This window comes from Fusarium proliferatum (genome assembly GCF_900067095.1).
Source record: "Fusarium proliferatum ET1 genome assembly, contig: FPRO_scaffold001, whole genome shotgun sequence".
Lineage (NCBI taxonomy): Eukaryota > Fungi > Ascomycota > Sordariomycetes > Hypocreales > Nectriaceae > Fusarium > Fusarium proliferatum.
In genome coordinates this window covers 2894803-2908698 of record NW_022194790.1, presented here as the reverse complement: position 1 = coordinate 2908698, position 13896 = coordinate 2894803, and the positions used below count along the sequence as shown (strand labels likewise).

Below are 13896 nucleotides of genomic sequence, written 5' to 3'. Positions count from 1 at the left end.
ACAGGCACCGCAGCCACTGGGACACTGCTGTACAGTCCCTCCGCAGCGCCGTCGCTGTCGCCATACCGAGTACCTGGCCGGGCCAATTACATGGCATCGCTGGCAGCACGTAGCCTTGCCGCTGCCGCTGCAGGCCCCGGCGGGAGCCATAGTGTCGTTACCAGTGGTACCCCGCCCCCTCCATCCTCTTCTTATTCTCACTCTGCTGCTACGTCAACCTCCAAAATTTCTTCCCGTCGAACAGCTCAGATTGCTCGACACTTTTCCTCCTCATCCTCACCAACAGGTCCCGTTTCAAAGCAGAAGCCCGACATGGCCTCCAACTACACCGTCCGCAAGGTTGCGGCTCCCAACACCCTCGAGCACCGAGTCTACATCGAGAAGGATGGCCAGCCCGTTTCTCCTTTCCATGATATTCCTCTCTATGCCAATCAGGAGCAGACCATCCTGAACATGGTTGTCGAGATTCCTCGATGGACCAATGCCAAGCTTGAGGTATGTTCTGGTCAACATCAATTGCTGTCTTGTTACCTCCTCGGCACGCTTTGCTTTATTTACAGTTGTCGTGTGCTATATTACCCCTCCCTCCTCCTCCTTGCGCAATCGTTGCCCAGACCGACAAAACGCAAAACATGAATACTGACAAAACCCTCACTCTAGATCTCCAAGGAGGAGCTCCTCAACCCCATCAAGCAGGATATCAAGAAGGGCAAGCTTCGATACGTCCGAAACTGCTTCCCCCACAAGGGTTACCTCTGGAACTACGGTGCCTTTCCCCAGGTATGCTCATTATTGACCCCAATCTGACGTGGTCACCCCTAACTCGATCACCAGACTTGGGAGGATCCCAACTCCGTTCACCCTGAGACCAAGGCCAAGGGTGACAACGACCCTCTCGATGTCTGCGAGATCGGTGAGCTTGTTGGTTACTCTGGCCAGGTTAAGCAGGTCAAGGTCCTCGGTGTCATGGCTCTCCTCGACGAGGAGGAGACTGACTGGAAGGTCATCGTCATTGATATCAACGACCCTCTCGCCTCCAAGCTGAACGACGTCGAGGATGTCGAGCGACACCTTCCCGGTCTCCTCCGTGCCACCAACGAGTGGTTCCGTATCTACAAGATTCCCGATGGCAAGCCCGAGAACCAGTTTGCTTTCACTGGCGAGTGCAAGAACAAGAGGTGAGTTCTCAAACTCCGGCTCATTGAGCCCAAGACTGACAATTTTAAGCTACGCCCTCGACGTCGTCCGTGAGTGTGCTGAGGCCTGGGAGCGTCTCATCACTGGCAAGACCCCTGCCGGCGGTGTCTCCACGTAAGTCTCTAACCTGTCTTCCTAACACTGTTGATATTAATGTTTGTATAGCACCAACGTCACTGTCCAGAACTCTCCTTCTCGCGTCTCTCCTGACCAGCTCCCCCCTCTGCCTCCCAACGAGGACGTCCCCGCCGAGAAGATCGATGCTTCCATCGACAAGTGGTTCTTCATCAGCGGTGCCTCTGCTTAAGTGTTCATAGACCAACCATCTTGCATAAAAGGAAGAAGTATGGCAGACATGTAGTCTTCACAAAAGTTGAGCACGTAGATACTCAAGAACAATATATAAAAATGATGCCAGTTGTCGTAATATTATACAAGACCCCCAACCCCTGCTAGGCCATACTGGGGTTCGTATATGTACATGGTTCGTTTCCTAAACGCCGTTTTTGCAGAGTGATAAAGTATAGCGATGTTTTTCACAAATTTTAATCTGTCAAGTCGGCTGCCTTCTGCAGCTGACGTGAATGTCGGTCTACTTCCTCCACCAGTCCTTTGATGTTGATCTTTTGGCAGTCGAAGTTGAGCTCCTTGCCATCCTCTGCATCTCGTTAGCCATTGGACCCCCTGGGCAAAACTAATAGCCTTCTAGTATTACGTACTAAATTTCACTCGTAAGGAGCTGGGCTCTTTTGAAGTTCGGGGTAGAATGGTCGATGTGATTGTTGTTCCATTTGCTCGAGCATTCGGAGGCAGAAATGTGAGAAACAGACGAGCTGGCTTTGCGCAGGCCGAGAACGGGTTGAATTTGGCCGAAACCTCGGTCATAAACTTTGTGATCATCTTGGCGGCGAGTAAAGGCGAAGCTCGTGAAATACTCAAGAGTAATTGGCGTTGGCAAGGGAGTCGAACGTGGTCGTTAACACACTCAAGAGCTATAGGCGGGTAGTTTGGCGATGCTAAAATTTCGAGGTTCGATAACGTCTCGGTACATGCATATCACCCTAAAGGGGTGGCACCAAGCTAACTGCAACGTCATGATAATGACGGACCACGTTTCGAGATCGACTTGCACAGCAGCATATACCTAACAGTTCTTCACCAGCATAATATCGCAAGCTCAACAAGCTGAAAATGTCCTTCGAGGGTCTGCAGGAGCGTTTGACGGCTCTGCAAGAGACGACAACGCAGCTCAAAGAGCTTATCGATCGACTCGCAACACTCAAATTCCAACCTGGCTCTGTGCCCCTGACCACCGACGAGGAGAGCAGCGAGAGCGGCGAACTCAGCGCAGAAATTACGAGCACTCTACGAGATGGAGAAGAGGAGCAGGAGCTTTTGCAGGAAGAAGTGGAGTTTCTACGTGGTGCAGAGCATGACAAAGACCGATTGAAAGAGAGTGTCGAAAAGATTGGAAAGGAGCTTGCAAGGTATAGTTTGCACGGAGAGGAAAATGGTGTTTATGTCTAAACGTACTCTAGCTGCCGTCTCTCTTTTCGAAAAGCACGACTGTCGGCAAAGCATAGCCTCGCTCAGGCACAAAGACGAGAGCGCGAGATCCTCCTTACATCATTTTCACAGCCTACCTCCGAGACCAACTCTCTTTACCCTGACGATGAAAAGACTGCTCGTCCTACACGCCATCAGCAGAATGTTCAGAAGCAGCAATCGAGCCTCACTGAAGAGGATCAACAGAACGTTGGTGCGAGTGCTAATGTGACCAACGCCCTACGACGAACACATGATTTGATCCAGGCGGAGTTGGCCCGTAGCGAGTTTGCACATGAGACTCTGACGGAATCTTCTGCTGCTTTGAAGCAACTGAACGAGTCGTATGGCTCTCTGGACACAATGCTGGCAAGCTCCAAGGACTTATTAGGCACATTGCTGCGCTCGCAGAAAAGCGATACGTGGTACCTTCAGACGACATTTTACATGCTAGCTTGTACACTCGGCTGGCTGTTGTTCAGAAGACTGCTGTATGGACCGATGTGGTGGATTGTTTGGCTACCGCTGAGGTTGATGTTTGGATTGGGAACGTCAGCAGGCAGTGCGGTAATGCACGCGGGTTCTGGGCAGGGCCAGGTGAAGGAGGCTGGACAAGCGAGCAAAGGAGTTCCGGTGGAGGGCCTGCCGGATGATGAATTGCCTACCGCCAAGGTTGACACTGAGAAGCAGGCCGAAGTTTTTGAGGAGGTGGATAAGATTCTGAACGTTGTGAGAGAGGCAGATGAGCTGGGGAATATCCCAGGGGGTGATGAAGACAATATCGGTAATCCCAAGAAGAGGATGTGGGAGGAGCCTGAAGTTGCTGAGCAGCAACGCCCTAGAGATGAGTTATGAGTTGTATAATTACTAATTTTATAGTAACAACGTCCTGAATATGTTGGGCATTATGCTTATAACTTTGAAGCAAGTCTTGTCAGCATCATGTTCGAAATTCATGAATCCGCAGGCTGAACTGTAATTGATTTTGGAACATATGATGCCCGTCAAAAACAAAAATAAAAACCTCTCCAATAGAATGATCCGCAATGGTGACATGCTCTATTCTTCGAAAGAGATTTTTCGTCCCTTGGTCATTGTCATGTTATCGACCACATTCATCCATCTATCGACTACCCTTGAATTTTCTTTGAGCCATCATCTCACATAACGCCGTGCCTCGTTTGGCTTCCAGGCTAACTACCTGGTAAGCAATCCCGTTCGTCAAGAGCACAAACTAAGGTGCCGGGATTTGTAGTTACACTCGTACTGCTTCTCCGACTATGTTCGCTGGGGAGCAATCTGCTCGACTTCGCTGATCCAAGGAAGGCCGAGCTTCTTCATCTCAACGGCAAGCTGGAACAGGTAATCGAGACTACGTTGTATTAGCATAATCATTCGCAGATCACGAGTGAGCTTGGTATATCTTCCTTACCTCTCACATTGAGTCTTGGCCTTATGAACGTTATCACCCCAGACGTAGACACCGTGACGACGGACGAGGACAGCGTATGTGTCGGGATACTTATCCATCGCTTCTTCAAGATACTCGGTCAAGTCCTCCTCATGAGGAGTGTTCTCGATGACTGGGATGCGAAGGGTGTCATGATAGCCCAGGTTGCCTGTCTTGTTCATGCCACGGCCAAAGCCCTTGATCTGCTCAATGTTGTTGATCTCGAAAACCCGGTCCTTTCCGGGGCCTTGGGATTCTAAGAGGAGGGTGACAAGAACAGCCCATTGAGAGTGAGTATGTATACAACAGCCAGCTCCTCGGCGGGTGAAAGCAGCAAGGAACAAGGGGGTGCACTGAGAAGGCTTGTAGCAGGGAGGAGATCGCAGATAAGTGCGCTGGTTGAGCTTGTTGTGGTTAGGATCTTGCTCAGAAAGAGCCATGACATAGATATCGGTGTTCTTCATGAGTTCTTTTTGAACACCCGAGGGTGCGATGTATACGAGATCACTGCGATCATGGTGTAAGTTAAGAGAAACGTTTGCTCCCTATTTGGATAACAAATGCTCAAGAGAAGTTTCAGACGATTTCCCATTCACTTGAAGAGAGTACACACCGGTATCATGAGTCTTGTAATAAATAAATTCGCCTTCTCCAACTCATCATGGCGGGGTCGCGGGGTAAAAAATGATGAAATTTCAAAAACGAGCCAGCTAAACATAAACATACTCATCTCGAATAGAGCAACCGCCTCCTGTTCCCGTAACCCAGCCCAGGGTCCAGAACTTTGCGCATAGCGAAGGGATCAGGTTTGCAGGGTGGTTTGGGTCCTCGGAAGTAATGAGGGCATCGCCAGTTGGGCGTTGCTCAGTTGACATTTTGTCTTTCGAGGAAGATCTAGAGAAACGGAGCTTGCTTTGAATTGTGTCTTTGCAGATGGTTTCTGATTCGGAACGCAGCGGCCCGGGAAGACAGAGATCCAGATATCCAGTTGAGTGTTGAGTGTTGAGGTTTGGGAAATGAGATATTAGCAGCACGGCCAGCGTAGTGCAGCTGAAGCTGATGTTGGTGGTGGATAGTTTCTTGTCTACCTAATGTTAGGCCAAAGCCGCACCTGTCCACCTCCCTAGGCTGTGGTTTCAGAGCCTCTGAGTGGCTGAGGAAGATAGATTGGGGTGCTCTGTGCTGTCGAAATGATCCATCCCGTCCGTGATCAAAGAGTATCTCTTGTGAGAACTACCTACTGTACGCTAGCCAATTAACAACCACGAGGCATTCTCTATGTCCAAGGCCATTCTGCACAGAAGCAGGTCGTGGCTGATGAGCGCAATGTCTCAAACAATCAGAAACAATGGCTTGAGAACGTTGGGCGGTTACTAGTCTTGAGTGGGCAGGCCGTATTTCTCCTGGTCCACGGACTCTCCAAAATCTATACCAATCCAATTCTCTTTCTCGAGAATCTTTGCCATGTGATGGAATCTTGTTTTGTCCGGAATATTCTACATATCTTGTATCCCGATTCTAGGCAATGCGTGCAACCTCAGTTTTCCAAGGGCATTGATTGGCCTCAGTCTGATCTGAGGTTGTATTGCGTGGATGGTGGCAAGCGAGTGAGCTATGAATAGGAACGGGGACGGAACGGCCGAGAATGGACCAAAAGACACGGAGCCCAGCTGATGATGATAGGGTTTCTCTTCTATCAAGATTCATCGCCGCAGGTTTGAACTGGGCCAGATAACCATCTGTTGCAACGCATATGGGTATGGTACACATCTTTGCATGAAGTCAAGGGCTCATGTTATCTGAATGACTCAGAGTTTTGAATATGTGATAACTACTCCGTGATAGCCCTGGCATCAGATGGAGAATCTTGCCGGATTGAAGACAAATGGACGAATGCCTTGGAACAGACCTGGCCTGTGTTTTAACATTTTCAAGGATGGCGCCTCAATCACAAGCCTTTACAGGTGGGTAATAATACTCGTTTAATGAGTGCGAGAATCCATCAACAGGCTCTGAGCATCATGTCTTGTCTTAAGATGTTGACCCTTGTCCCTGCTTATATGTAATAAATGGCCTTTTTCAGCTCTCAGCGCCGGTGCCGGGACGCCAACAACCTTGTCCTGGTAGAGCTGCACTGTACGAATAGTAGTACCAACATCACAGGTGCCCCTAATAACAAAGTGGCATATGGGGGAACGGGGAGCACCGCCGGGGCCTTTTCTCTGGGCTACCTCGTATTCATGGATGAGGATGTAGTAGGTTGAGCCGACGGCTTTTGCAGGTGACAACCCGGCATAGAGCATCCGTTGGAAATCCCAGGCGCCGTTTGCTCATCACTTTGAAGGAAGAAGAGAGTTTTGAGTTTGTTGAGTACTTGAGTTCTTGAGCATTGTACTCTATTTTGACCTAGTGACAGTGCATTGAGATGACGCTCGTGTTAGCCAAACAAAGTGTTTTACTACGGATACATGTACGCCAATGAAAACGAGGCCGTTTTAATTACTCTGGCCAAGCCCTCCAAGGCGGCCTCGACTCCCTGAGTCGGCCGGTATGGTGCTAACTTATGTACAGTAGCAGACCATGGCTTTTCCAGTCTGTTCTCTGTTTACTCATGGATACTGTGAAGAAGAAGAAAAAAAGAAGAAGAAAATCCTCAACTGTGTTATTGTTTACATTGTATTGGCTGGATTGCAAACTCACTGGCTCTCAGTCTCGCTGATGGTTTACAGAGTCGAGTCTCGTCTCGGACACACTTCCGCCCACCCCTTGTCCCAAAATGGGGGCCCGGTCTATTATTGTCTAGTCCCAAGGGTCACCCCCTGAGACAACCTCGAACCCAATGGATTTGGAGAGATCCGATGCTAGTGCAGTGACCTAGGCGCGCTGAGAAGAACAGCCGTGTCCCGTCACCTTTTGGAGGTGCAAATTAGGGGGGCTCATCACTCGTCAGTGGTGGTAGAAAGCAGAAAACACCACCACATGTAAGAAAGGACGGCAGATGGTGGTCATGTCGCCAGGCAACACGAGCTGTTGGAGGCGAAGCTCCCCATGATGGATGGATGGATGGATGGATGGATGGATGGATGGATGGATGGACGAGCAAGTGGAGGATCGATCCTCCATCCATCCAATATGTGTGGGTCGCTTGTGTTTTTCGTCTCCCAACGTCTTTTTCCATCCATCATAAGTTTTGTCAGTCACGGTCGAGAGGAGTCCACTCACTCACTCACAGCATGGATGGCCAACTTCAATCATCTGAGCCGAAAAAGAATCGTTAAACGAAGGGAGATGCAAGATCTGCGCTGAGCCGGAATTACAGGAACATCCCCCAGCTCAACTGGCAAATAATTAGCCCGTTTCTTCCCCTGGTCAACGCAGGACAGGGACGGCAAATTAGTGGCAGTCTCTTGGATCATGGCTTGCAAATTTAAAATTGATGTCGGCGGGCTTCCCCAGACCAGAAAGTAAACGAACATCGATCGACATCACATCACATCAGTCGTCTACGGAGTACGGAGCAGGTATCCGTACTCTCTCCTCAGGCTCCTCTTCTTCGCTCGCTACAGTCCGACCCGACTGCAACTCACTCTAATTTTGTGCTTGTGCTTGTGCTTCTGCTTGTCCCTTCTTTGTTGTCTTCCCACTGCATGTACTGACTGCACTGTGTCACAACGTGGACGTGGACTTGTGTGAGGGGGTTTGCGTGGCATACCCAAAACTCCTCTCATCCTTTTTTTCTACTGTGTTGTTTTGATACTAACGGGACCCCGAATGTGCATCATGCATACATACTCTGTGCCTAATAAAGGTATGGCCGACAGCAATACCTAGCATCCCCGAGAAGGTGATGGATACTTCGTTTCCCTCTCCTCCCAGTCCGGCCAGTCTCTTGCACTTCCTGATCAGACAAAATGGATCCTCAATGGCTCCAATCCTAATCCTGGCGCCATCATGGGTCCTCTCTTCCCTCACCCCATCTCCACAGTCCATGCTCCTCCATGTCCCACCTCGAGCCATTGACAAGCAAAATGTGAAGGTCCTGATGGGTCCCCTATCTCCCGATGAGCCGGGGGCTAGCTTGGCGCCCTTTGCCTGCACCTCAGGTCAGTCTTGTTGACTTGTGCCTGCGCCTGGGCTTTGTGAGCCTGTGACTTTCACGGCTTCCCCTAGCCTGGCCTGGGGGGTCTGAGACTTTGCTTTGCCTTGTCTAGGTAGGCTTGCTTGGGCCTAACCGGTGGTGGTTTGCCCATTGGCTTGATGGTGTGGATGCCCCTTTGCAAACCGTCCACGTCCAGTTGAGGACTCGACTCATAAAAGGTCCTGGCTGCCCCGTCGCGTGCTCTTGTTTCCCTTCTCCCTCACCCTCGTTGTCACCCGTCCGTCGTTCGTTAAGACAAGAATTCCACTTCAGACTTTCGCTTTGAGATTCATCTCGATTACTTTACACTACTAATTCTAATATCAACAACCTCGAAATCCATCAACATGCGTTTCACTTCCATCTTCGTTGCCGGCGCTTTCGCCACCATGGCCGCTGCCCAGAGCAAGACTGCTTCTGTCTCTCCCGCTCAACAGTCTCAGCTTGACTGCCTTGACGCCTGTGATGCTGGTGATGTCAAGTGCCAGTCTTACTGCATCACTGTGAGTCCGATGCTTCACCATGTGGACAAACACGGGTCTAATCATGATTTGCTAGGTCCCCTCTCCCGATGAGAAGAACATCAACGCCACCACCGAGTGTGTTGCCGCCTGCCCCAAGGGCAAGGGCTCTGCCTCCGACACCGAGAAGTACTCCGTCTGTCTCCAGGACTGTATCGCCGACAACTACTGGAAGACCATCTCCGGTACTCCCCGTGAGACCGCCGCTGCTGGCTCCAAGGACGAGGCCTCCTCCGCTGCTGGTTCTGCAGCTTCCAAGGCCACCGGCACTGCCTCCGATGAGGACAGCACCGCCACCGCTTCTGCCTCTGAGTCTGATGCCACCGCTACCGACGCCTCTGAGACCGCCTCTGGATCTGCCTCCGGCACTGCTTCCGGCTCCGCTGCTTCGTCTACCGAGACTGGCAATGCTGCCACCGCTCTCGTTGGCGGTGTCTCTCTCCTCGGTCTCGTCGCCGCTGTCTTCGCTCTGTAAATTGGATTGCCTCTTTTGGACATCTGGTTGATAGAATGGAAGGATTTTAATGGGTTTGCTCTAGAGCGGTAATGATTGGAGTTTGATTTCAGATGTGATACATGTTGGGCATCATGACGAAGGCCTCTTTGGGCCGTATCGACTTTTCATGGACAAATTATTGGGACTCCTTACGCGTTCACATACGGCTCGACACGAGCATCAATACAATACCTCTTTTTTCGCGCTCTGCGTAACCTCAGCTTGATGTGGATTTTTCAGTTAACTTGATGTCAGAACAGAACAAAACCAAAACACGACCACTAAGGTTGTGGTGGTTGTGGGGTGTCGTCCTGTGATTGGCTACTGTTTCCCAATCGGGTGCTCGAGGTGTTAGCTTGCAAACAAGCGAAATGATTGTCTCACTACCTACCTACACGGAGGAAATGCTCGAGTCCAGTTCAATCGTGTTTTTATCATGATTTTATTTTTTTTCAACCCCGAGAAACTTCATCTTTCCCAGGCACCTCTTCGAGTGTTTATTTGTATACCGAGCAGTTTTTCTGTGTTGCTGATGCTTGTATAGATACGTCTTGGCAGAACAATCGGCTTCAATTACGGTTTGATTGCAGTAATACCCTTGACGCCACAGTGTTCCATGTGTGCTTGATCTTGTTGCTATCTTGTCAGGTCTGGGCACTAGGCAGTATGTACCTACTAGGGTACTGAGTTGGCTAGGTAGTTAGGAGCCGAACCCTTTCAAGCCTAGGTATGCTCCGTGTCAATCATCAGTCCAGAGGTTAACATAGGGTAGCTGTTAAACTACCCTTGGACAGATTTCTTACCACTGGCTGATGTCACTTATGATCAAGGTATTGGTGCGGAGAAGGACAATGTTTATTGATAGATTCAAAGTTCGTGGCTCACATCTTTTGCGTTGATCAAACTCAAGACTAACAAACCACTAGAGACACCTCCTTGTTTCGTTCAGAAGCATAAGGTAACTCAAGGCTCCGAATTTTGCTGTTGGCCGAACAGTTGTTTCTACACTTATACCGAAGCCTAAAGAACAATCCAATAATGGCTCTGTGTGTCCTTGTAAACACTATTATGCCTCTTGGACTTAATCAGCCAACATTTTATTTTGATTTAAAGTTGAGGCTTATTACGCTTGTGGAATTAACCATTCATCCGCCAATTGTTCCATGGACAGCTGTCTTCTTCTCGAGCCTTCTGTGGGACATGACCTATTCTGTAACTACAAGGCCGAGGCTGTGAGGCTTCCGTTGATTTCCCCGCCGCCCCAGTTCCATGGGAGTACCTGACAGTCGGCATCTGCACCTTCCTTCTTCCAACCTTAGTGGCTCCGGGCCACGGCCCCCGCTCTGCACCTGTTCGTGATCCCTGAAATTTAGGCGGCTCTGGGCTTCTTCTTTCTACGTGTCCTCAACACTAACACAGAGCTCTCCACTCATTGTTAAGACGCCACCTTTCGCTTCTTCACTCTCCCCATTCTACATTCCACCTCACTCCTGGACCTCTCATCTCCTCGAGCGCTGGGAATACCCTCATCAAGCATACACTCTTCCTTCAGCCATACGTCTTTTGTTTGATTGTGTTCCTGCTCCTCTTCTTGCGCAGCCTCTAGTGACGTCCTTAATTACCTGCTGAAGCTATTCCGTCACTTCCTTCATCATGAAGCTCAACGCTGTTGCAGCGGCCATGTCGGCTGCCATGCTTACGGGCAACGTCCACGCCGAGGACATCAAGGAGGCTTCCCCTTCTGTTCCCGACAAGCTCCCTACATTCACTGTGAGTTTTTATTTATTTATCCCCCTCTTCATTTCAATTAGCAATTGAGCTCATGTAAGAGCGCTATGTAGCTCCTCCTCATGAGCTCTTGACCCAGTCAATTGATGGCTAACCCATCCGTACAGCCGACCGTTGTCAAAGCCGACTTCCTCGAGCAGTTCACCGACGACTGGGACCAGCGATGGAAGCCCTCTCACGCGAAGAAGGACACATCTGGCTCCGAGGAGGAATGGGCTTATGTTGGCGAGTGGGCCGTTGAAGAGCCCGTACAGTACAAGGGCATCGAGGGCGATAAGGGTCTTGTTGTCAAGAACCCTGCGGCGCACCATGCTATTTCCGCCAAGTTCCCTAAGAAGATCGATAACAAGGACAACACCCTCGTCGTCCAGTATGAGGTGAAGCTGCAAAGTAAGCATGACTCTGGAATCCCACTCGGTGATCGCATGCGCTGACATTTTCCCCTTCAGATGGCCTCGAGTGTGGTGGTGCTTACATGAAGCTCCTTCGCGATAACAAGGCTCTCCACCAGGAAGAGTTCGCAAACACAACCCCCTATGTGATCATGTTTGGTCCCGACAAGTGTGGCCACACCAACAAAGTCCACTTTATTTTCAACCACAAGAACCCCAAGACTGGCGAGTATGAGGAGAAGCATCTCGATTCTCCCCCCACCGCCAAGATCACAAAGACCACCGAGCTTTACACCTTGATCGTTCATCCCAACAATACCTACGTCATCAAGCAGAATAACGAGGAGGTCAAGACCGGCAGCCTCTTGGAGGACTTCACCCCCGCTGTCAACCCCCCGGCCGAGATTGATGATGCGAACGATAAGAAGCCTGAGGACTGGGTTGACCAAGCACGCATTCCCGACCCTGAGGCCAAGAAGCCTGAGGACTGGGACGAGGAAGCTCCCTACGAGATTGTGGATGAGGAAGCTGAGAAACCCGAGGACTGGCTCGAGAACGAGCCCGCCACCGTCCCCGACCCTGAGGCCGAGAAGCCAGATGACTGGGATGACGAGGAGGATGGCGACTGGATCGCCCCTACCGTCCCCAACCCCAAGTGTGCCGACGCCTCTGGTTGCGGCCCGTGGACCAAACCGATGAAGCGCAACCCCGACTACAAGGGCAAGTGGACTGCACCTTACATTGAGAACCCGGCATACAAGGGAACTTGGGCGCCCCGCAAGATCAAGAACCCCGACTACTTCGAGGACAAGACCCCTGCCAACTTTGAGCCCATGGGAGCCATTGGTTTCGAGATCTGGACTATGCAAAATGATATTCTCTTTGACAACATCTACATTGGTCATTCCATTGAGGACGCCAACAAGCTCGCTGAGGAGACATTTGGTGTCAAGCACCCCATCGAGAAGGCCCTCTTTGATGCCGACAAGCCAAAGCAGGAGGATAAGCCCAAGTCCCCCAGCGACCTCAAGTTCCTCGACGACCCTGTTCATTACATCACCGAGAAGGTCGAGCTCTTCAAGGCCATTGCCGCTCAGGATCCCATCGAGGCCATCAAGTTCGTTCCCGAGGTTGCTGGAGCTTTTGTCGCCATCATCATTACTGCCGCTGGCCTCGTCGCTGTTCTGTTCAACCTTGGCAAGTCACCCGCTGTTCAGCAGACTGCCGAGAAGGCATCCGACAAGGCCAAGCAGGTCAAGGATAAGGCTGCTGAGGCCACCGCTACCGGCGCTGAGCAGGTCAAGGGCGCCGTTAACAAGCGCACCACTCGTAGCCAGTCATAAGGAAAACGAGGTAATCTCAGATGGTTAGTTGTATCAGGTGGAGTGATATTCAAAAGCGGACGGAGAACCTGTGGAGCTAAGAAGAGAAGCAAGTTTGGAAGAAAATGTATGCAATTCTTACGATTGATTGATTTGGCGCACCAGAGCAGCGATAGGGATATCAAAACAATTGATAACTTTTCAAGCTGACCTCACTCTTGATCGGTTAATGGCTCGTCGTGGTGTTCCATGTGTCTAGACCACTCAAGAGGTACTATGAAGTATGGCGTTGGCATTGTTATCTCGGTTTGTTTAGTTTCGTATTTACAGTAGGTCAACTCGACAAGTTTTAACCTCTGGTAGAGGTTTTTACCCTCTCACCGAAATCGGCGTCCATTCACAGATAAGGGTATCTAGTATCAGCCTAGATCGGAATTGAAAAGACCAACGCCCTCCATAAACATATATTTACGTTGGAAAATCATGGAAGGTGACCCCGACGTCCGATAGATAGAGTCAAAAGAATCGAAGTGGCAGGTCACTTGAGAAGTTGAGATAGATTTGTTTCCCGATTAGGCAGGCGAAAGGAGACGAACAAACGGCGTGAGAGATGTAGTTTCTGACCGGCAATCTCAGCCAGTAGGAGTCTTGAATTGGGAGACGAACCTCAGACCGTGGTATCCATCGGCATTGACGGTAACCAGCGGACAAGCCGGAGCTCACTCGGCAATTACCCCACACTATGTGATTTGGTAAAGTCGGACCGTACCCACTTTCCAGAAATTCCAGCCCAGCTCTTGGGGGAAGTTGCTAGCTTATCATGAGTTGCTCTTGCCGCCCCGCACTGACTCGCCTTTGGTGCTTGTAAGTGGTGACCTTCTCAGAGGGAAACGCCCCTCCAATTGCCTCCGCACCGTTGACATAGCCGGGACAGTTTCTCAGTATAAAAGTCTAGAGAACCCATGGCCTCTTGAATTCTGACCTCTTTGTTGCTTCATTGGAAGTTATCGAGGTCAATTGCTCTCGCTCTCGCTCTCCTAGCTCTTG

The 13896-nt window shown here is 50.4% G+C and overlaps 6 protein-coding genes across 6 annotated transcripts; 4 read left to right on the top strand and 2 right to left on the bottom strand.

Moving 5' to 3' along the window:
* Positions 1-90: 90 nt before the first annotated feature.
* FPRO_01127 (putative inorganic pyrophosphatase) lies at positions 91-1504 on the top strand (the record flags this gene model as incomplete). The annotated part of the gene is made up of 5 exons (XM_031218781.1): positions 91-495; positions 661-780; positions 835-1178; positions 1228-1311; positions 1363-1504. The coding sequence occupies 5 exons, from the start codon at positions 91-93 to the stop codon at positions 1502-1504; spliced, it is 1095 nt and encodes a 364-aa protein (XP_031075345.1).
* Positions 1505-1742: 238 nt separating this feature from the next.
* FPRO_01128 (putative ribosomal protein YmL44, mitochondrial) lies at positions 1743-2097 on the bottom strand (the record flags this gene model as incomplete). The annotated part of the gene is made up of 2 exons (XM_031218770.1): positions 1743-1855; positions 1917-2097. The coding sequence occupies 2 exons, from the start codon at positions 2095-2097 to the stop codon at positions 1743-1745; spliced, it is 294 nt and encodes a 97-aa protein (XP_031075344.1).
* Positions 2098-2388: 291 nt separating this feature from the next.
* Positions 2389-3597, top strand: FPRO_01129 (uncharacterized protein; the record flags this gene model as incomplete). Its single annotated transcript, XM_031218759.1, has 2 exons — positions 2389-2684; positions 2736-3597. The coding sequence occupies 2 exons, from the start codon at positions 2389-2391 to the stop codon at positions 3595-3597; spliced, it is 1158 nt and encodes a 385-aa protein (XP_031075343.1).
* A 423-nt stretch (positions 3598-4020) lies between these two features.
* Positions 4021-5067, bottom strand: FPRO_01130 (Methylthioribulose-1-phosphate dehydratase; the record flags this gene model as incomplete). Its single annotated transcript, XM_031218748.1, has 3 exons — positions 4021-4114; positions 4175-4699; positions 4919-5067. 3 exons carry the CDS (start codon positions 5065-5067, stop codon positions 4021-4023), a joined length of 768 nt encoding a protein of 255 aa, XP_031075342.1.
* Positions 5068-8677: 3610 nt separating this feature from the next.
* On the top strand, positions 8678-9326 carry FPRO_01131 (uncharacterized protein; the record flags this gene model as incomplete). Its single annotated transcript, XM_031218737.1, has 2 exons — positions 8678-8833; positions 8889-9326. The coding sequence occupies 2 exons, from the start codon at positions 8678-8680 to the stop codon at positions 9324-9326; spliced, it is 594 nt and encodes a 197-aa protein (XP_031075341.1).
* Positions 9327-11000: 1674 nt separating this feature from the next.
* Positions 11001-12870, top strand: FPRO_01132 (putative calcium-binding protein precursor cnx1; the record flags this gene model as incomplete). The annotated part of the gene is made up of 3 exons (XM_031218726.1): positions 11001-11117; positions 11243-11525; positions 11585-12870. 3 exons carry the CDS (start codon positions 11001-11003, stop codon positions 12868-12870), a joined length of 1686 nt encoding a protein of 561 aa, XP_031075340.1.
* Positions 12871-13896: the final 1026 nt, after the last annotated feature.